At 39.8% G+C, this 17,215-nt stretch overlaps 2 protein-coding genes across 4 annotated transcripts; both read right to left on the bottom strand.

The window, feature by feature from the left end:
* Nucleotides 1-1,840: 1,840 nt before the first annotated feature.
* On the bottom strand, nucleotides 1,841-8,300 carry slc52a3-1 (solute carrier family 52 member 3-1). The gene is made up of 4 exons (XM_073470434.1): nucleotides 8,078-8,300; nucleotides 4,789-5,872; nucleotides 3,785-3,908; nucleotides 1,841-3,481 (listed from the first exon to the last, which is right to left on the bottom strand). The coding sequence occupies exons 2-4, from the start codon at nucleotides 5,787-5,789 to the stop codon at nucleotides 3,269-3,271; spliced, it is 1,338 nt and encodes a 445-aa protein (XP_073326535.1). The 5' UTR covers nucleotides 5,790-5,872; nucleotides 8,078-8,300; the 3' UTR covers nucleotides 1,841-3,268.
* Nucleotides 8,301-11,509: 3,209 nt separating this feature from the next.
* On the bottom strand, nucleotides 11,510-15,989 carry LOC140999298 (ubiquitin-conjugating enzyme E2 variant 1-like). Of its 3 annotated transcripts, none has more exons than XM_073469629.1 (4): nucleotides 15,907-15,989; nucleotides 14,754-14,902; nucleotides 13,063-13,188; nucleotides 11,510-12,144 (listed from the first exon to the last, which is right to left on the bottom strand). In XM_073469629.1, exons 1-4 carry the CDS (start codon nucleotides 15,926-15,928, stop codon nucleotides 11,998-12,000), a joined length of 444 nt encoding a protein of 147 aa, XP_073325730.1. In that variant the 5' UTR covers nucleotides 15,929-15,989; the 3' UTR covers nucleotides 11,510-11,997. The 3 variants fall into 3 exon arrangements, with proteins under 3 accessions (XP_073325730.1, XP_073325729.1, XP_073325731.1); XM_073469628.1 differs by having other exon boundaries at nucleotides 15,848-15,916; XM_073469630.1 differs by lacking the exon at nucleotides 15,907-15,989 and adding an exon at nucleotides 15,698-15,819.
* Nucleotides 15,990-17,215: the final 1,226 nt, after the last annotated feature.

Consider the following 17,215-nt stretch of genomic DNA (forward strand, 5'->3'; position numbering starts at 1 on the left):
TCAAGTCTGTCTGGTTTCCCATGGCTGTTTATCTCTCTCCGTTTGTTTGACCATTTCCATGACTAATCCAGTCTGCAGTCTTCATCACGTGAACAATAAATTACAATAAGTGGACAATAACAGCAGCATGGCCTGTAATAAATAATACATTTGTAAAGCTTATCATGGTCACTTTAGCTAAGAATTAAACTATCTGCTGCTCTTATCAGCGGTGGTGACAAAATAATATGAATTCTCAGTGGTGGTGGAAGAAGTACTCAGATCCTTTACTTAAAGCACTTACAGCAATCTAAGTATGCTCGATTATAGGTAGGACTAAACAATATTGGGAGAAAACACTGACCTCGCAATATTTTGGTTTTCAGCAGTTTCTGGTTCAGTGAATTCGGCATCTTTTCAAACACTTGTTTAAACAGGTCTTTTCGAGCCTCTGACTGTCAAAAATCCTTAAATCTTTTAAGATCTCCAACTAAAACAGGTTTTATTGGCCACAGACCAGTTCTGGTTTGCTACCACCATGTTTCTGTCCCTCCGGACAGCAACGTCACCTAATGTTAACGCCACAAGAGAAACGATCAGATTACACGGTTACATTAGCTGCATTAACATGGAACCTAATATATAGATTATAATTGGTTTAAAAGCCCAAACAGAATGAAAATAATAAACACCTCGATCAGAATAAACAGGCCCAAACCAAAATAAAATTTTAATTGGTTGCAGAGATGTAGTTTAAACCTTTTCATAAACAAATCAAAATCAAAATTCTCCCATGTGAACGATTTAACGTGATTACTTTCAGGCTTCATTCACTTTTGTGCACGTCACACAGCTGTTCCAATTAAATTTGCTGTTGCATGGAACCACTGGATCCTATTGATCTCGTCCCATGTAAACAGTTGACCAGAAATCTTCAATCAGAATGAAGAAATATTGTCCATGTAAACAAAGCACCTCATTAGGTGCTAATATTCCCTTATTTAAAGGATGATCAAAGGTTTGCACCACCCCTCTAGATCTGATTGAAAATGCATTCAGGTCGGGTCAATCAATTCAGTTCAGGTGGTTACATGAGGTCAATGTAAACTCAGCTACTGTTAATATTTATCAAGTGCTGCAATCTTAATGTTCAGCTTGAATGCCACAAAAACACAAAAAACATATTAACATAAAAATGTGATGTTGTATATCCTGAGATGAGACCATAGCACATGTGTACACTACGACGTTGTAGCTTGAACATTTTTAACTCTTGCAGCCTTGAAAATGTATTTAGATGAATTCATGTGAGAAGTCTAAAGGATAAATGTCTCTTTGGTGGAACTGATAACAACTCATGGACGTCTGAAACATGGCAAAAAGGCCCAAACCAGACACTGTTTGTGAGGGGTCACAAGCCATGTGGTTGGGATTCACTGTTTTAATGTTGTGTTGTATTTTAAGATCGTTGCATGTTTATGTAGATGTAAAATCTTAATCTGATAGGTTTTTTTAAATTTTACAGTGGTGTAAAAGCTTAAATATTTCCCTTTGAACAGTGGGGTTGAAGTGGAAAATACCCAAGTACAAGTTTGTCAGAATTCTACTTAGAGTTATTCAATAATCTACTTAGTTACTCTCCACTGCTCGGTACACATGACACTAATGGTACAATATCTACAGTCCAACATAACAACAGATCAACATGAATTGATCCATTTAAACTTCACAGATTAATATTTACTGCAGGACCTGTGCTGTCCACTCTCTGTATAAACTATATTTCACCCTACCTGGACATCTACATTATATCCCACTGATTGTTGCTGAACAGGAGCTGGTAGTATAGTTAGCAATAAAATGCATCAACAACCTCTTTTTATTAGCTGTACATTTTATACATGCATGTTATATCTGAGCGGAAACATACCATATAATACATGTCTAAAGGTCAGCATTAAATCTTTAGCTCACACATTTTTAAAAAATAAATCAGTTTATTAATTATTAATTTAATGTGCACAGTATAAATGTGTTTCATGTGTGAGGATTGGTGGTCAGTACCTGCAGAATGTGGAGTGGCAGGTTTTAAAATACTGTATAGAAGTGTACTTGTGCCATCTAGTGGGCAAAAACGGGCTGACAGTTTAATGTGATGCACTTTTTTGAATCAAGAAAAAATAGCTGCTTCCCAGTGATGAACATCTTATAATTCATATTTATACAAGTATATTTATATTTTATATAAGTTAAAAGGTTTTTCCATCTTAGTTTTTTCAATGCCTTTGACAGAAAAAATGATAGTTAAGTGCAAACATGGCTTCAAAATCATAAAGCTGCAAGGAAAGAAAATAACAGAAAAAACAGAAGAACCTCAAAGTTGTTCTAAATTCTGGAAAATATGCTTATTCACTGTCTTGCCCAGAGATGATCGATACCACTCTCATGTGTGTGGGCTAAATATGAAGCAGGAGCCCGCAGTCAGTTAGCTTAACTTAGCATCAAGACTGGAAGTAAAGGAAACAATCTGTCCAAAGTTAAAAATGTGCTTACCAGCTCCTCAGGATCTCAGTCAGATCAAGCCAGTCACCAGAATAAATGTTGGCAATATACATTTCTGCAAACCACGGATATGTTGAAACATCTCTTTATGTCACAACTTTACGTTTCTTTTTCAATTTTATTTTGTGAAAATGCTTTACTTATGGTCTGGTTAGGGTTAGACACAAAAACACTTGGTGAGGTTTAGGAAAAGCTGATGTTTAGGCTTAAAATACCTGCTTTGGTCACCACAAACACAGCAGGAGATGTCCTGAAGTCTCCTTAAAAACTTCCATTGATTTCACACTTGAAATGCAGTCTCCAGTTGTTTGCTGAAACATCAACTTTAAACATTTTATTCTGGCAACTGTGCTGGTCAGATCAAACCGGGATATCCTCCCCAGTTTCACCCTCTTATCCAAGTTTGGATCTGGATGGCGATACCATAATGCCAAACTTGAGGCTTCCAACATTAGTCCACAAACCAATGGGTGACATCACAGTTGGTACACTTGCTTTGGACAGAGCTAGGCTAGCAGTATCTCCATGCTTACAGCTTTTATGCTAAGCTACGCTAATTGACTCTCACCTCTGGTGTCATACTTAACACACAGATAAGAGAGCAGTATTGATCTTTTCATCTTGTTTTCTGCAAGAACTGTACAAGCATATTACCCAAAATGTTGAACTATTCCTTTAAAATCACAATGTCTCTAGCCTCCTTAGTACTGTAGATCTCAGATCAATGTCATAAGGGACATTTAGTGTTGCAGAAGTCTCCTGACTTGAACAGTCCGTAGACGTTAACCAGCGGAAACATGGTGACTGAGCCGACTAGTGAGCCCATCTGTGCTGCAGCTCCGCACCAGACCAGGGCGATGTGGCTCCGGTCTCTCAGGATTACACCCACCATTACTTTGACATACGTCATCGTCCCGGTGAAGAAGAGCCATGAGAGCACCTGGTGAGGGCAAAAAAAACAAAAGGACTCAACAGTTCATCTGAATAATAATCAGGGAAATGCTTAACATCATTTGAGTCGGACAAAATGAATATCACAAATCGTCATTTTGAAATGCTGATACCTGAGCTACACACAAACAGTCCACATGTCACGTCATCATCAGTTATGAGAGAAAGCAGAGTTGCTCAACACTAATAAAGAGGAGTTGAACTTTGGCACGTTTTTCCCTGATAAAGCCACAGAGCAATGTTTTCCGTATTTTAACATTTCTCTTACGTAACATGTTTGTGTTTCACTTACAATGAGCATCTCTCCCACCACAGACCCCTGAAGCAGAGGACATGGACTCATGGCTGCCATAGCTAAGTTATAGCTGCCGAATCCTGTCCCGAACGCCATCAGCACACCAAGAAAGACCAGAGACCTGAACACACAAGAGGTTCGTTATCAGCCGCAGGTTCTTTATTTCTAAGAAGCCAGTGTGAGATGATAGATAACTTTTCTTTGAAAGGGAGAGTTTGATTGACTTTTATTATCTCAAATTAACTGTGTGCCAAAGCAATTTATCTGAGTGATAGTGATCGCTTCAAATATAAAAAATAAGAAGACAAGATAAAGGATACATTCACAATTTCTCCAGTCAGGTCCCCATATCAACACTGAAACAGGTTGTGCTTGCTGGAGTCATACTGATCATTTAATGATTTGGGGACCAAAATCCACAACCCCTTGTTCTGTGCAAAAATACACTCCAGTTTATCAGAAGTTAATGAGCCTTCACTGAATTGTGCTTCCTTCCTGAGCTGCAGTAGAGGGACAGTAACACAAACTGTTGGAGCCAAAGTCACTTCTGTTCACATCACTTCTGTTCCTCCAAAAGATGAAATGGGTTCTTGTGGTTGACTTTCCAGTTTCAAAGAAAAGATCAGCATCCATCCACTGCAGCACATTTTTTAAAAAATTACTGTGTACTTAAGCCTACTGTCACTTGGTTTCATAACCATAAAATTCAACAACGCTATATTGTTAAGTAATTTTGCTGTTATAAAAGTCTGAACCCGCGTCAATTTGCTCATTGACTCACTCATCTTATCCACTAAGATCTAGGGCTTATGGGTCAGGTATTAAGGCGTACATAAGAATTATCTTCCGTGTGTCTGACCTGTTTTTGCAGAAAAAAATTAATTACCAGATCGAAATCTTTAAAATGGCACCTACAAGTTGTGATATGGGCACCTGACTATTGTTTTAAGACAACCTATCTTTTAATGAAAAATCTAAATCTATACATCTGTAATTTTTACCTGTTTTGGAAGAACATTGCAATGGTACAAGCCACTGGGTTGGCCACGGATGACAGAGCAGCAGAGAGGTGATAGGCCAGGTTCCCATAGGGCATGCAGGAGTATGTCTGCACAGAGGGCAGCAGGCCGTTGGTTGCAGAATTAACCCACACCACCATAAAGTAGATGAAGGTCAGCTGGTACGCGGTGTGTTTCGTGTTGGCCTGTCTGCTCTTGTCTGGCCCCTCACCCTGGCTCTTCGCACCCTCCCCATCAGTCTCTGCTCCAGGGTTGTCCAGGCCGGAGCTGACAGATGCGGCAGTGTCCGGCACAAGGTTTTCAGTGGACAGCTCGTATGTCCGAGGAAGCCTGTTCAGTGCAACAAAAGCAGCCAGGCTGATGCACATCATGGCTGCCAGGAAGAAGAAAAACACCTCAGTTGAGAAGTTGGGAGGAAGGTACTCTGTGTGTAACGACCACATGTCCCCGCCTGTCTGGTTTCCTGCAGTCTCAGAGGAGTTGACACATTTGGCCATGCCTACACCTTGTGCCAGAGCGACTACACCTGGAATAAAACCACTTAGCCCTTCTCCAATAAAGTATGTGGTGATGTATTTTGCTGGAAGCTGCATCATGAAAGGCAGGAAGGTAACTGAGGAGGTGCAGTCCACCAGAGAAAGGAAGAAGGTGATGATGAAGAAGGCAGTGCTGTGTGAAGCCCCGACCACTATCGTAGTCTTGTCCCAGAAGAAGGCGAGCAGGATGCAGGAGAGGACGCCGATGGAGAGGATGGAGTAAATGACAACATGCTCTTTAAGACGACCCGGGCACAGTTTGTGCATGAGGGTGACGAGCAGAGGTCCGAGGTTGGCCAACTGGATAATGACTGTCAGGTAAGAGGGGAGCTCCCAGCCCTCCGGGAGAGTGTTGACGATGAGCGGCAGTTCCACCCACAGACCGTTCACCGCCACCCAAGAGCCCAGGCCAAAGGCACAGGCCAGCATGTGGACCAGCAGAGCCATGATAAAGCCGGATCAGTCTGAAGAAAGTCTGAAGAAGAAGAAGCCGTCTCACCGAATGGTTCCACCTCTGTTGTGTGTCATACCTTGAACAAAAAGTTAGGCAGAAATGAACAAAGATACATCGAAATGTATCATATTAAAAAAACAAAATGCCCTTCAAATAACTGTATCAAAAAAAAAAAAGCAAGATGCTGGTGCCAGAAGATGTAAGATAAAATACAGGAAATTACATTTGTAACACTGAGCTATCTGAATTTCACAAAATGTCAGAACATTCAGATTTTTATCACACACAAGGCTCTGGTGAGAGTTTGAACGCCTACGGGAAGGAAGGAAAACAACAACGACAAAAAAAATACTGAAATGTTTTTTTCTTGTACAGTATAGAAACTCGCTTTCTGTCCTATTAAAAAACACAACTAACTTTTCAAATATTTTTTGTGTTAACTGCCTCCTGTGCAGACGAAATATTATTCCTGAAAATGAGGACAGTCTCTCAACTGGAGCTGAAGATATGAGGCTTGTGTCAAATCGATTAAAAAGGAGCTTAATCAGTGGGTACAGCTCCAGAGAAAGCGGGGCTCCTCTGGTCTGTAACTCAGCCTTGCTGTGGTTTGTGGTCACTGCTTTTCTTTTTCTCATCATCATCTTGGAGGCTGGAGGAAGCAGTTTATGTACTAGGTTTTGGCCTGGTCTTGTTATTTTTTTATGTGGTAATGAATCATTGAGAAAATAATGAGCATTTTAAAAATACAAAATGATTATGCTCTAAAGTATCTTGTACCAATTTACGTTAAAATCTCTTCAGTAGTGTCAAATACCAATTACAAAATACTCACAAATAATTGAAAGACATATTTCAAATGCAATTAACAGAAATGCTGTCCATCTTTGAAGTCTGAAGCGTTATTCTTAACCATATCCACTGTTTCAAAATAAGTTGTAAGTTGTAAGGTTTTAAATATTATACTTTATGAAATATCTTGGAAAGTGGATAGTTGGATAGTAGACTTTTCATCGTGCACATGTGATCAGCTAATCTATTAGTGACTTAGTTTATTCGTACCAAATATCTGTCTGGTGACATCGTCTTAATCATAACTGTTAAAATTATGTTAAAAATGTGAAGGAGAACATTGGACACTCATTTGCGCTCTGTTGATGTCGATCACATGGATCAGATTCAGTGAGTTATTAAAACTCGTGTTCAGAGCCAGTGTTGGAGGACTCAGATCTTTTTTTAAAGCACCAGTCAGCAATCTGAAATAACTCAATTACAAGTCCTGTTTTCTTATTTCATTCAGAAAAGTATTATTAGGAAACTCAACTTAAAAGTATCAAAAGTAAATGTACTTATTTAGCAGAAAAAAATACCCTGTGTTGATGTTATGAAATACTGTATTATTGAATTACTAGTATGGTTACATTAATGTCTGAGCAACACTTTTATGATTATAGTTTAATCTGTAGCATATTTTATGACACATATTTTGTGTGTAAAATATAACTTGTAACATAGAACTTGTAACTACATATCTGTCAAATAAATGTACTGGCTTATAAATATTCTCTCTGAAATCGTCTGAAGTACAACTATAAAGTAGCAAAACATAGAAATATTCAAGTGTCTGACAAACTGAACTTACAAATAGTAGCTACTGTGGAGGAAGTACTGTAAATTTACTTTCCACTGCTGCTCAGACTTGATTCCTTCATGCAACACTGTAGACCAAGAAACACACCTATCTCTGATTATTAATGAGAGAAAATGTCAGATGAGGCCAGTTGAGTTTATTAGTCACTCTCAGTAAACAAGTCAAGTCAAGGACAATGTCTTTCTCCAAAGATAAAGCCAGTGTGATATCAACGTCATTTCAGTTCACATGCACGGTATTGCAAGTCAAGTTTCAAGCAGCTGACACAAGTTTCACATCCCTTTTCACACATGGTGGAGGAATCCACCGAACCATGTGGGCCTCAGTGCTCTGACTGTCAGCATGCTCAAAACTTTCAAGCTGATCTCATGATGGACAAAACACGTCAGAAAATGACTTGTGTAAAGGCTCATGTGATATATAACTATGTTGGTTCAAGACAGTTTTTTGAAGAAAAACCAGTGTTACACCTTTAAATAATGTCTGATAATCACCTAAGCTAGTGGAGAGAAAGTGCGGTCACAGAACAGATTGTCAAATTTTAGAGGAAGAGATAACACAGTTTACCTCAGTGACACTCACTCCGACAAGCAAATAAACTGCCTGTTAGACATGTTTTAGAAATGTACTCACAAGTGTCTTCAGTCCCTGGAGGCGTTGAATACGACTTGCTGTCATCTTATATAGAGGTTAGTGACAGACCTCCTTTGGCTGTTCTTACATACACACACTGATGAGAATCACATGGCTTCTGGGTAGGTCAGAGTCCACTGCAGCTGCAGATCAGCTCCACTGGATAACAGAGGGCAGTGTCTATATCCACTGATCCACTGGTCTTTACTGCACCCACTTCTTAATTAGGTCAGGTCCCGGCTGCAGCACTATGAGGTGCCCTTGACATTACAGCTCACCTACATTTGCCTGCTCCAGCAGAAAACAAAATGTGCTGCAGTAGTTGTTATTGACATGCCAGGCCTGCGCTGCCCCCTGCTGGCCTCAGGTGCAGGATACAGCATGCAATCTGGCACTGGGCAGTAAGTAGAAGGGTCGGTTGCAAAATGATTGCTGTTAAGTAACTAATTCTTCATTCCTCTTTGGTAACAAGATACGGCTGTCCTCACGTCAAAGCCCACAAAATGTGCCTCTTGTGAAGTGGGTGAGCTGATTCATAAATGTTTACAACATTTTGACTTATCATAGCAGGAGAAGCACAGTGTAATCAATAACATGAACAATGGCTCTGGTTGTGTTCCAGTAGGTTAAGGAGTCGGTAACTGACTCACCTGAATGGAATGCAGTTGCTGGTAATGTTACTAGTAACACCTGTGCTTTTCAAACGGTGAAAATTAGGCCTCAGCAGTATGGCCTCAAAATAATAAAGCAAAAAGGTTATATCCCAATACACGGTATGGATCTCAATATTTTGAAATCTACTTAAAAGTACTCCATAAATGCTAGGACTGGACGTCAAAACCAAATATCACATATTTTTTATCAAATACTCCAATATGATATTGTGATATTATTGTAGGGATGAGCTTTCACAAAATAACTACACAATGACTATGCGGGTAAAGGCAAGTATAAGAACAAGTAGAACAGTCTGCCAAGGTCAGAAAATTACATCACTTTACTGTAATGCAGCCTTTAAAACCAGGACACCAAAAGACAACACTTGTGACATATGACCATATAAAGATATCCAAAATCTAAGATGATATCTAGTCTCATATCAGGATAACGATATGTCTATATATCTCCCAGCCCTAGTGGAAATGTCATAAAATCCAACATTATTGTCAAACTCTTGTTTGACTAATGTGTTCATTATGTGGACGGACAGAAAGGCGTTCTTATGTTTGTACAAACTGTGAGGCGAACATAAGAACACCTTTCTGTCTGACCACATAATGAACACAAAGAGTTTGGCTTTTACCTAACCAGTTTTCTTGCCTGTGGACTTTGGGTAAACCTCAAATAAGACTCATGTTAGATGTTTGTACTGGAAGTGTTCTTGCTGCAGTGTCAGCACGTCGGTGACATTGTCACTGCAATCATATAATGATAATAAAAAAGATATTAACGTTTTATGAAGTGCTTTACAAAGGGCAGGCATAAGGCAATCAAATACTTAAAAAGGACAAAATAAAATACACATGTACACATGCATGCAGGTGAGCAGGTAGTCTCACATTTTCCAACAATTTATGAGACTTAATGGGACCACTGCAGTAATTCAGTCGAGAGATAATAAAAGCATTAATGATTAGTGTGATTTTTGATGGATGAGCAATGCTCACTTTATTCGGTTACGGTCCAGTTCCGAAATCTAAATGTGAATATCTGCAGATACCGTTACTGATGCTATAAGAGCTTTTTTATCTTGAATCTTATCATTAGCATTATTATTAATGTTGTGTTTTCTTGTTTTTGCTTGTTTTTTTGTGTAAGGTAAGACAAAGCAAAAATGTACTTGGACTGGAGGTTGAGTAGGCTAAACGTACAAACAGGTGGCAAATTGCTATAGCAACCCCTTTTAAATACTTTGAAAACCTTGAACAGATCAAGCGCACAGCAATTCATTATAAACTACTAAAATAGACAAAGACTCACCTGCTAGCTCGCCACGAAAGTGAGGCGGTGGAGACACCATTAATTCATTTATTTATTTATATTCACCTTAAATAACTGTTCTAGTGCTGTGATTCTTGTCTGGAACTGAAACCTTTAAAATATATGGTTACAGGCCTCCAGGATTTGTAAGGACACCGTCTCCTCAAGGATTTATTCACTCAAAGGTAATATAGAAACTGGCCTCTAGTTGTTGAAGTTGGATGCATCAGCTGGATAAAACATTAAAGAATTTCACAAGTGTGAAAAAATGTAGAACATTCATCACTGAAGGCTTCATAACAATTAAAACTGAGGGTTTTAAAAGATGGTCCACCAGTGCTGTCTGATGGAAACAAGTTCTATTGTATTTTTGTGGCAAAATGGCTATTTTTCTTCCAATAAACCATAATATTTGGATACATTACAATAATAGTTGGACATTTAACTAGTTTATTATATTTTGGGAGTAAACTTTATTGAAATTTTGAAGCAGAAACGGTGACGTTGAGCCAGTAAGAGCTTAACTGCAAACAAAAGTTTAATGTAATAGTTCCACATTTTGGAAAGTATGCTTATTCCCTTTCTTGCAGTTTTAAGAAGTAACTCCAAGATGCATCTCGCTATTTTGTGTATTGGCCAGTCAGACTGAATTGGACACAACAGGCTTATTTAAAAGCTTTAAATGTATTTCCTTTCTGCTAAGCTAACCACATGCTGGCTGTAGCTTCCGTGTTGTTTATGGACTCGAGACTGGTATCAGTCATCTAATTCAACTCTAAATGTAAGAGTGATTGCATCACACAGAATCAGCTTGGGTGATTCAGAGCCAGAAGTTACACAAATAACTTAGTAAATAAGAGAAGTTATCATATAGAAATGCTCCACATAAACTCCCTGCAGCACATGAGCACTAACACGTAGTGATCTGAAACGACACAAATGTGTGAAAAGCATGACTTCAGATTTATGGTAGGACTGGAGAAAGTAAAACAAATTGTTACATGAAGTAGCAAAGACAGTTTCACAAGTCAGATCACTCCCCTGACGTTACACAGGACCTGAAGAGGTAGCTGATTTCACTTCCATTTTCAAGCATGGGACTTCTGCAGACCTACAGTAGATTTGCATACTACGATCAGATATAGTGGTGTAGATACTGTACATGTACAATGTTCACTTTGGACACTTCTGACATGGAAGGGGAAAATGTGAATAATGTGACCGATTCCAGGCACCTCGCTGAGCTGCAATCATAAATTTACTAAAGGACATGTGTCAACACACATCTGGCCACATGACAACACATACTTCACATTTTTGAAGAAGTTTTGGATATGAGGTTTTGTATGCTATCTTGTAACTAACAGCAACCACACGTCTTGTTAAATATGTGCAATTATGTTATTTATGAGGCTGTTTTCAATGTTACAAAAAGGCAACACACAAACGAGGTACACTCAATAAGATTATTTATGTTATTGTACAATCTGCATTTCTTAACAAATAATAATAAAAAAAGATTAGTAACATGTACAGTATTCGAATGATCACATCTGGTGTGGACTGAGTCCACCCAGAGCTCCAGTGATGGGAGAGCGAGGGGGCCAGTGCCTGGAATGACCTTCATGATGCTCAATAAGTTTGTGTGTTTGTGTGTATGCAGATAAATGTGTGTGTCTGTTTGCATAATCTGTCATTGTATACTAAGTCTTCTGCTGTGTGTGTGTGTGTGTGTATACTGATATATGTGTATGTGTACTTATGTGTGTGTGTGCACTTATGTGTGTGTGTGTGTGTGTGTGTGTGTGTGCGCGCTCTGCCCAAGTGTCGGCAGGAGGTGGAATGTCACATTGCGTAGAATGGGGATAAAGGGATGAAAGCAAAACAGAAGAGTTGGGGGTGGGGTGGGTGGGGGTGGTGGAAGCAAAAGTAGCAGGGGCTCAGTTGGTGTAGATCTGGCCCTCAGGTGGCTGAGGAAGCTTCATGTTTTCCTTGCATGTCATGAGCCGTCGCAGCTCCAGCAGCACCATCTGGATACTGTAGGAGTTCTGCCACTTGGCCAGTGCAGTCACCGCATGCATGTCAACCTGCAGGACAGAGAACAAGAAAGGATGTGACACTCTGAATCCTGCAAAGCTAATAAACACTGCCAAGTAGGGTTTTTTTTAAGGACAATAGCTCAATCCCCATACACCCCTGGCGCCTACCACTTAGCCCTACCCCTCTGTTTTGAGTGTTCACGCCTAGGGATAGGGTGTCTCAGTTCATATAGGGCAAAGTGTTAGGGCTACATGGCCCTCCAAATGAAGTGTTTTTAAGAGGACACTTCAAACCAAGGGTTATGACAACTCTCTGTCCTTTGAATGTAAATGCAAAGTGCAAGCAACCATGCTTTTCTGTCTCCATCAGATAAATGGCAAGTCACGCACCACATTGGAAATGTCGAGTCGCATCAGTTTACATAAATGCCATCGACAGCTACTGATGATGTGTAAGGGTCCTGGAGGATTGTCCTATTTCATTGAGACAGATCTCAACCACTACCCCTTGTAACTCTGTTTTGAAAGTCAAGGGGGCACTCAAAAATGAGGGATTAAACCAATGTGTTCTAGATCACAAACCATATCAATTGTATCCTATCCTAACTAACATTCATTAAAGGATGTGCAAATCCATCCTAAATGAAGCAGATGTAGATAACTTACACCATTTACATTATTCTTCTGTGCCAAAATTAATGCAATGTTGCATCAACTTTCAACTGATTTAAGCATGCACTACATGCAGATACCCTCAAATTCTGTAAATGCTCTTCATCATAAGAAGTTCATTTGGATTTGGACATACTTTGATATTACAAAATCTACATACGTCAAATATATTCTCCAGATGTATTCATCAATGTTGCATGAACAAGACCATCTATTTCAAAAGACTACTGCTGAGGCATCCACATTTAGGGAACTAAGCTAAAACAAAACAAACTTGTTTAAAGATTTACATACCACACCGCTGGAGGTGTGCACGCCATTCAAGTTTATCTTCGTCACAAATCTGACGTACGGTGGTAACTCTGGGTATTCTGGCCCACATTCAACTTTCAGATTGTACATCCTGTTTTCATAGCTTGTCTGTGGACAGAAACAAGGAGGGAGAGGTGAGGTTACAGCACAGTGAAGATCGATAATCAGTAAACAATGTTTAATGTTTTCCCCAACAACACCTGTGAAAGAAAATAACCCAAATCATTAGAAAGGTAACTATATTTTACCCATTTCCATAAGAACAGTAAAAAATATGTGTTTAAACTTAAGGAGAGCACAAATTGGCTGAGTCTGACATACAGTGATATCCACAGTCCTCTATAAAGTGTTCCAGACAACTCAGAATTTTACTTGGAAACTCAGGGCACATCCATTTACCCCTACCCCATGAGGGAGCAGTTGTCTGACGTCACAAAACAATGGATACACCCATGGGGAGGGGGGTAGGATGTATTTGTAGACAGCAGTTATTGTATTAAGCTTGTGAATTGAATATTTAGATACCAAAATGTATAATGGCGTCATGTGTCGTTGTCCCTCCTCTAATTGATTTACATATGCAAGGGAGGCTGCCCTGCTGAGATTTCACTTGTGTGTAGTCACCAAATAGACATAAATGTGTTACAGTGAGCTGAGTTTTTTGTTAACATTTGGCATTGTGCACTGAAACACTTGTAGGTCAGAAGGTGGAAATTATTGAATCTTTGACTGGAATGCAGCATTAGGGTTCTTCTAGTTATATAAATTACAGATCCATATCAAGCTGCAACAAGTCCCCAAAGGCAGTCAAGCAAAAACAAGCATGTTAACAGCATACAGTATTGACATTCCTACATTAGCATCTAAAGAATCAATGCTTCACATGACTGCTTTCAAAAAGGAACAAATTCTGTGATGTGATTCATGACCTGTTGCTCTCAGTAATTTTGCAGTAATATATTATGTGTCATTTTTATTGTCAATAATGGGTTTAATGTGCTGCTGCCTTAAATTCGATTCCACAACTAATGTAGCATCATTCATTACACTCAATCCCTGTGCGTCAATCTTAAGATATAGCTTGCTTAGTTTTCGTTTCAAACCATATAATGTCAGGGTGGGAATCACAAGGTACAATTTACAATACAGTGATTTTGTCTATCTGAGGAATACAGAATACCCCTAAAATGTTAAAGTACAGGAGTAATGTAATTATTTACTGCTTTTTGGTGTCAGTTTCACAGAATTTGACATAAATTTAGATGAAACAACCGCCAGGATGCATAATAGTTCTGGTCTGGAGGTAAATGTTAGAGAAAGGACAAAACTATACCGCACTAAAAGCTGTTTAAATTTAATCTATGTAAATCAAGTTTACACCACAGGAGTTATAGTCGTGACTCAGTCAGGGGAATCTGTTCAGAGAAACTGCATGCTCAAATACGATTATCAATATCTGGCACCAGTGTATCGATAATCCTATCCAGGAGGAAGCCATACAACATGCTGCAATATTGATATTTGTCCCACCCCCAATATACTGTAGCTCCTGATTTGTACACTGCGCTGATCAAACCTGACACCTTATGGTCACATGAGTCTGTTAACCTGCCAGCCACTTTAGTGCTTATTGCACAATCCTCGCTTAAGTGCTACCCAATGGCCCCACTCACCCTTGGAGGGCCAAGGATCACCCCTCTCCACCGTGTTAAGGTCATGTCCTCGTCATCCTCCAGACCCCAGCTCACGGTCCCATCTCCCACACCTTTCTGGCCTTCTTCCAGCTCTTCCAGGAGCCGGAAATTGCGAGGAACTTTAACGCCTGTTCGTAGACATACACACACAAAAACCACCAGCCAGACTGTTATCCTAACACATAAACGCCAAGCGTACCAAAACTGTCAATTTGCAAGAGCTCCAGCCAGAGCAATGACTTGCAGTTATAAAGGTGTGAGCTGGCATGACTCATGCAGGCACAGCCAACGTGACGGGAAAATGTGGAGCAGCTGCCCCAACCAGCTTTCGGCAGCCTTTTGATGATAGATGTTCATTCATATCCTATAATTTAGCATCTGGCTTCAACAATGCTGCATCATTTATCCTCTGCAGTGAGGTAAGGTGGTGCTGCACCGTTAACTGAGCCATGCAAACAAAAACAGTCACGCTGCCAAGCTGGTGCAGCAATTTGACTTCACCTGCATCTCTGGAGCTCTTTATTTAAACTCAACACAGATCATGTCGTCTGGATTAGCTGGAAGTCTGTCTCGGAAGACGTACAGGCGTTGACGTCTGACGGGTCACAGATTAAACATGCACGAAAGCTGAATGTTGATGCACCGACATCTATCGATAACCACCTAATGATCCGGGTTGTGACACTTCCTTTTTCAGAGTCGGCACACAATTTTATGTCGCAAACAAGCTAACACTGGTTCGCTAGCGTCATCGCTATATACACCATTACCACGCTAAATCACGTTATTAAACGAAAGCCGACAACTTGTATAATGTTGAGTATGCAGACGAATGGTGTCAAAGCATTGCAAGACGTGTATTTCCATTCTCGGCAGTCGTACCGCATCTCGTCGCCTTTCTAACTTAACTAACGTTAGCTTACCGCTAGCTAATAACATCGCTTCCTATTCATTCTCCTCTCTGTTCTCTATTCAAGCTCCAGTTTCCGCTAGCTCCCGTCTTTTTACACCGCAGTTGCATTATTAGATAACTAAACTCACAATGGAGCTCGTTAGCTACGTTATAAAAATACCCTGAGCCGATGATATCACGGCCGCATCTCTTGGTGATTTATTTCTCTTCAACATTTACCTGATGAGGCGGCGACCGCCATCTTGTCGCTACACAGCGGGAGCGCGCACGCACGTTTGCCATTGTGGCTGACGGTGCGTGCGCGCGAGTAACGCAGCGCATCGCTTCCTTTGTTGAGCTCGTGCTGCGAGGAATCGATTATGCGGCTGCTTTGAAAGCGGAATTGAAACAGACTGATACAGCTGTTCGCAAAACCATATGAAAGTGTTAGAAAAAAAGGAGGACAGGACGAGTACAAGTGTTCATGTTTCAAAGGAAATATGCAAACTATGTAGATAAATCATAAGCATGGGGTGTGACATAGCAACAGAGGTGTGAAAATGATGGATGAGTTGGTAAATGTGTTTGGTGTTGAAAGACAAAACAAAACCAGAGACTTAAATAGACCTGAAAGTTTCGTAGTCCACAAATCATTTGTGAGCTTCACAGCAAAACAGCACTTCTGCATTCTCCTAACCAGCCGAAGTAGATGGGGACTTGTTTTAAAGGTGCCATTTGTAAGAAAAATGTATTCAACTAACTCGTGAAAAACTGACACATTGGGATGAGACTCAAATATCAACTTTTCGTACAAATGGGACCTTTAAAACGTTAAAGGGGGCTCTGTGTAACAATCTGTAGCAATTTATATGCATTAATCACATTTTTATTGGCCATGCATGAGTGGAGTGTAATGTGACGTGAAAAATTAGACCTTTCCCATCTCTCAGTTGCCTATACAAGCCTGTGGACGAATAAGTTGTTTAATGCCGCTGGAACTGTGGATTTCTTTGTGAAGGACTCGGGTCGGATTTTCCTCCACAATCTAAAGGATGAGACTTTATCCACATTCTCGAGTGCCTCCTGTCAGTTCCTCTCTCCACTCCGCTAACAGAGACTTTGGCTTTAAAATGAGTGTCAATGAAGTATTTTCAAATCAGTCTGAGACTGTGATTGAGCTGTATGGAACCATTAAATGTTTTGTTTGTTTGTTTATTTATGTTTTAAAACAATTCTCCATCTACTTCAGTTGTTTAGTAGAATGCTGCAATGTTGTTTTGCTGTGAAGCTCCAGAAATGTTTTGTGGACTACAAAACTTCACCAAACCTTTCTTCCTCATGGGGGTGATTGGATAATGACAACTTCATTTTTGGGTGAACTCATCCTTTAAAAAAATAAATTACAAACAGGCCTTTTTAATACAGATATTTGACTTTTTTCTTTTTTAGAAGGAAAAGAGCAAGTGTTACGAGTAATATTTACAATGTCTCTGTTAACCAGTTCATTCACAATTGTGTTTTTTACAGTGAAGTGTGCTCTGAATGTAAA

Source organism: Pagrus major, chromosome 7 (genome assembly GCF_040436345.1).
Source record: "Pagrus major chromosome 7, Pma_NU_1.0".
Taxonomy (NCBI): Eukaryota; Metazoa; Chordata; class Actinopteri; order Spariformes; family Sparidae; genus Pagrus; species Pagrus major.

Excerpts from the sequence above, each read along its gene's own strand:
- slc52a3-1 (XM_073470434.1), bottom strand. The coding sequence starts at position 5,789 with ATGGCTCTGCTGGTCCACATGCTGGCCTGTGCCTTTGGCCTGGGCTCT. Across the intron at positions 3,909-4,788 it reads GCAATGTTCTTCCAAAACAG|GTCTCTGGTCTTTCTTGGTG; the intron begins GTAAAAATTACA and ends TTGTGTGTTCAG. Across the intron at positions 3,482-3,784 it reads TGGTGGGAGAGATGCTCATT|GTGCTCTCATGGCTCTTCTT; the intron begins GTAAGTGAAACA and ends TGCCCTCACCAG.
- LOC140999298 (XM_073469628.1), bottom strand. The coding sequence starts at position 15,902 with ATGTTGAAGAGAAATAAATCACCAAGAGATGCGGCCGTGATATCATCG. Across the intron at positions 13,189-14,753 it reads TGATCCTTGGCCCTCCAAGG|ACAAGCTATGAAAACAGGAT; the intron begins GTGAGTGGGGCC and ends TTCTGTCCACAG. Across the intron at positions 12,145-13,062 it reads TGCACACCTCCAGCGGTGTG|GTTGACATGCATGCGGTGAC; the intron begins GTATGTAAATCT and ends TCTGTCCTGCAG.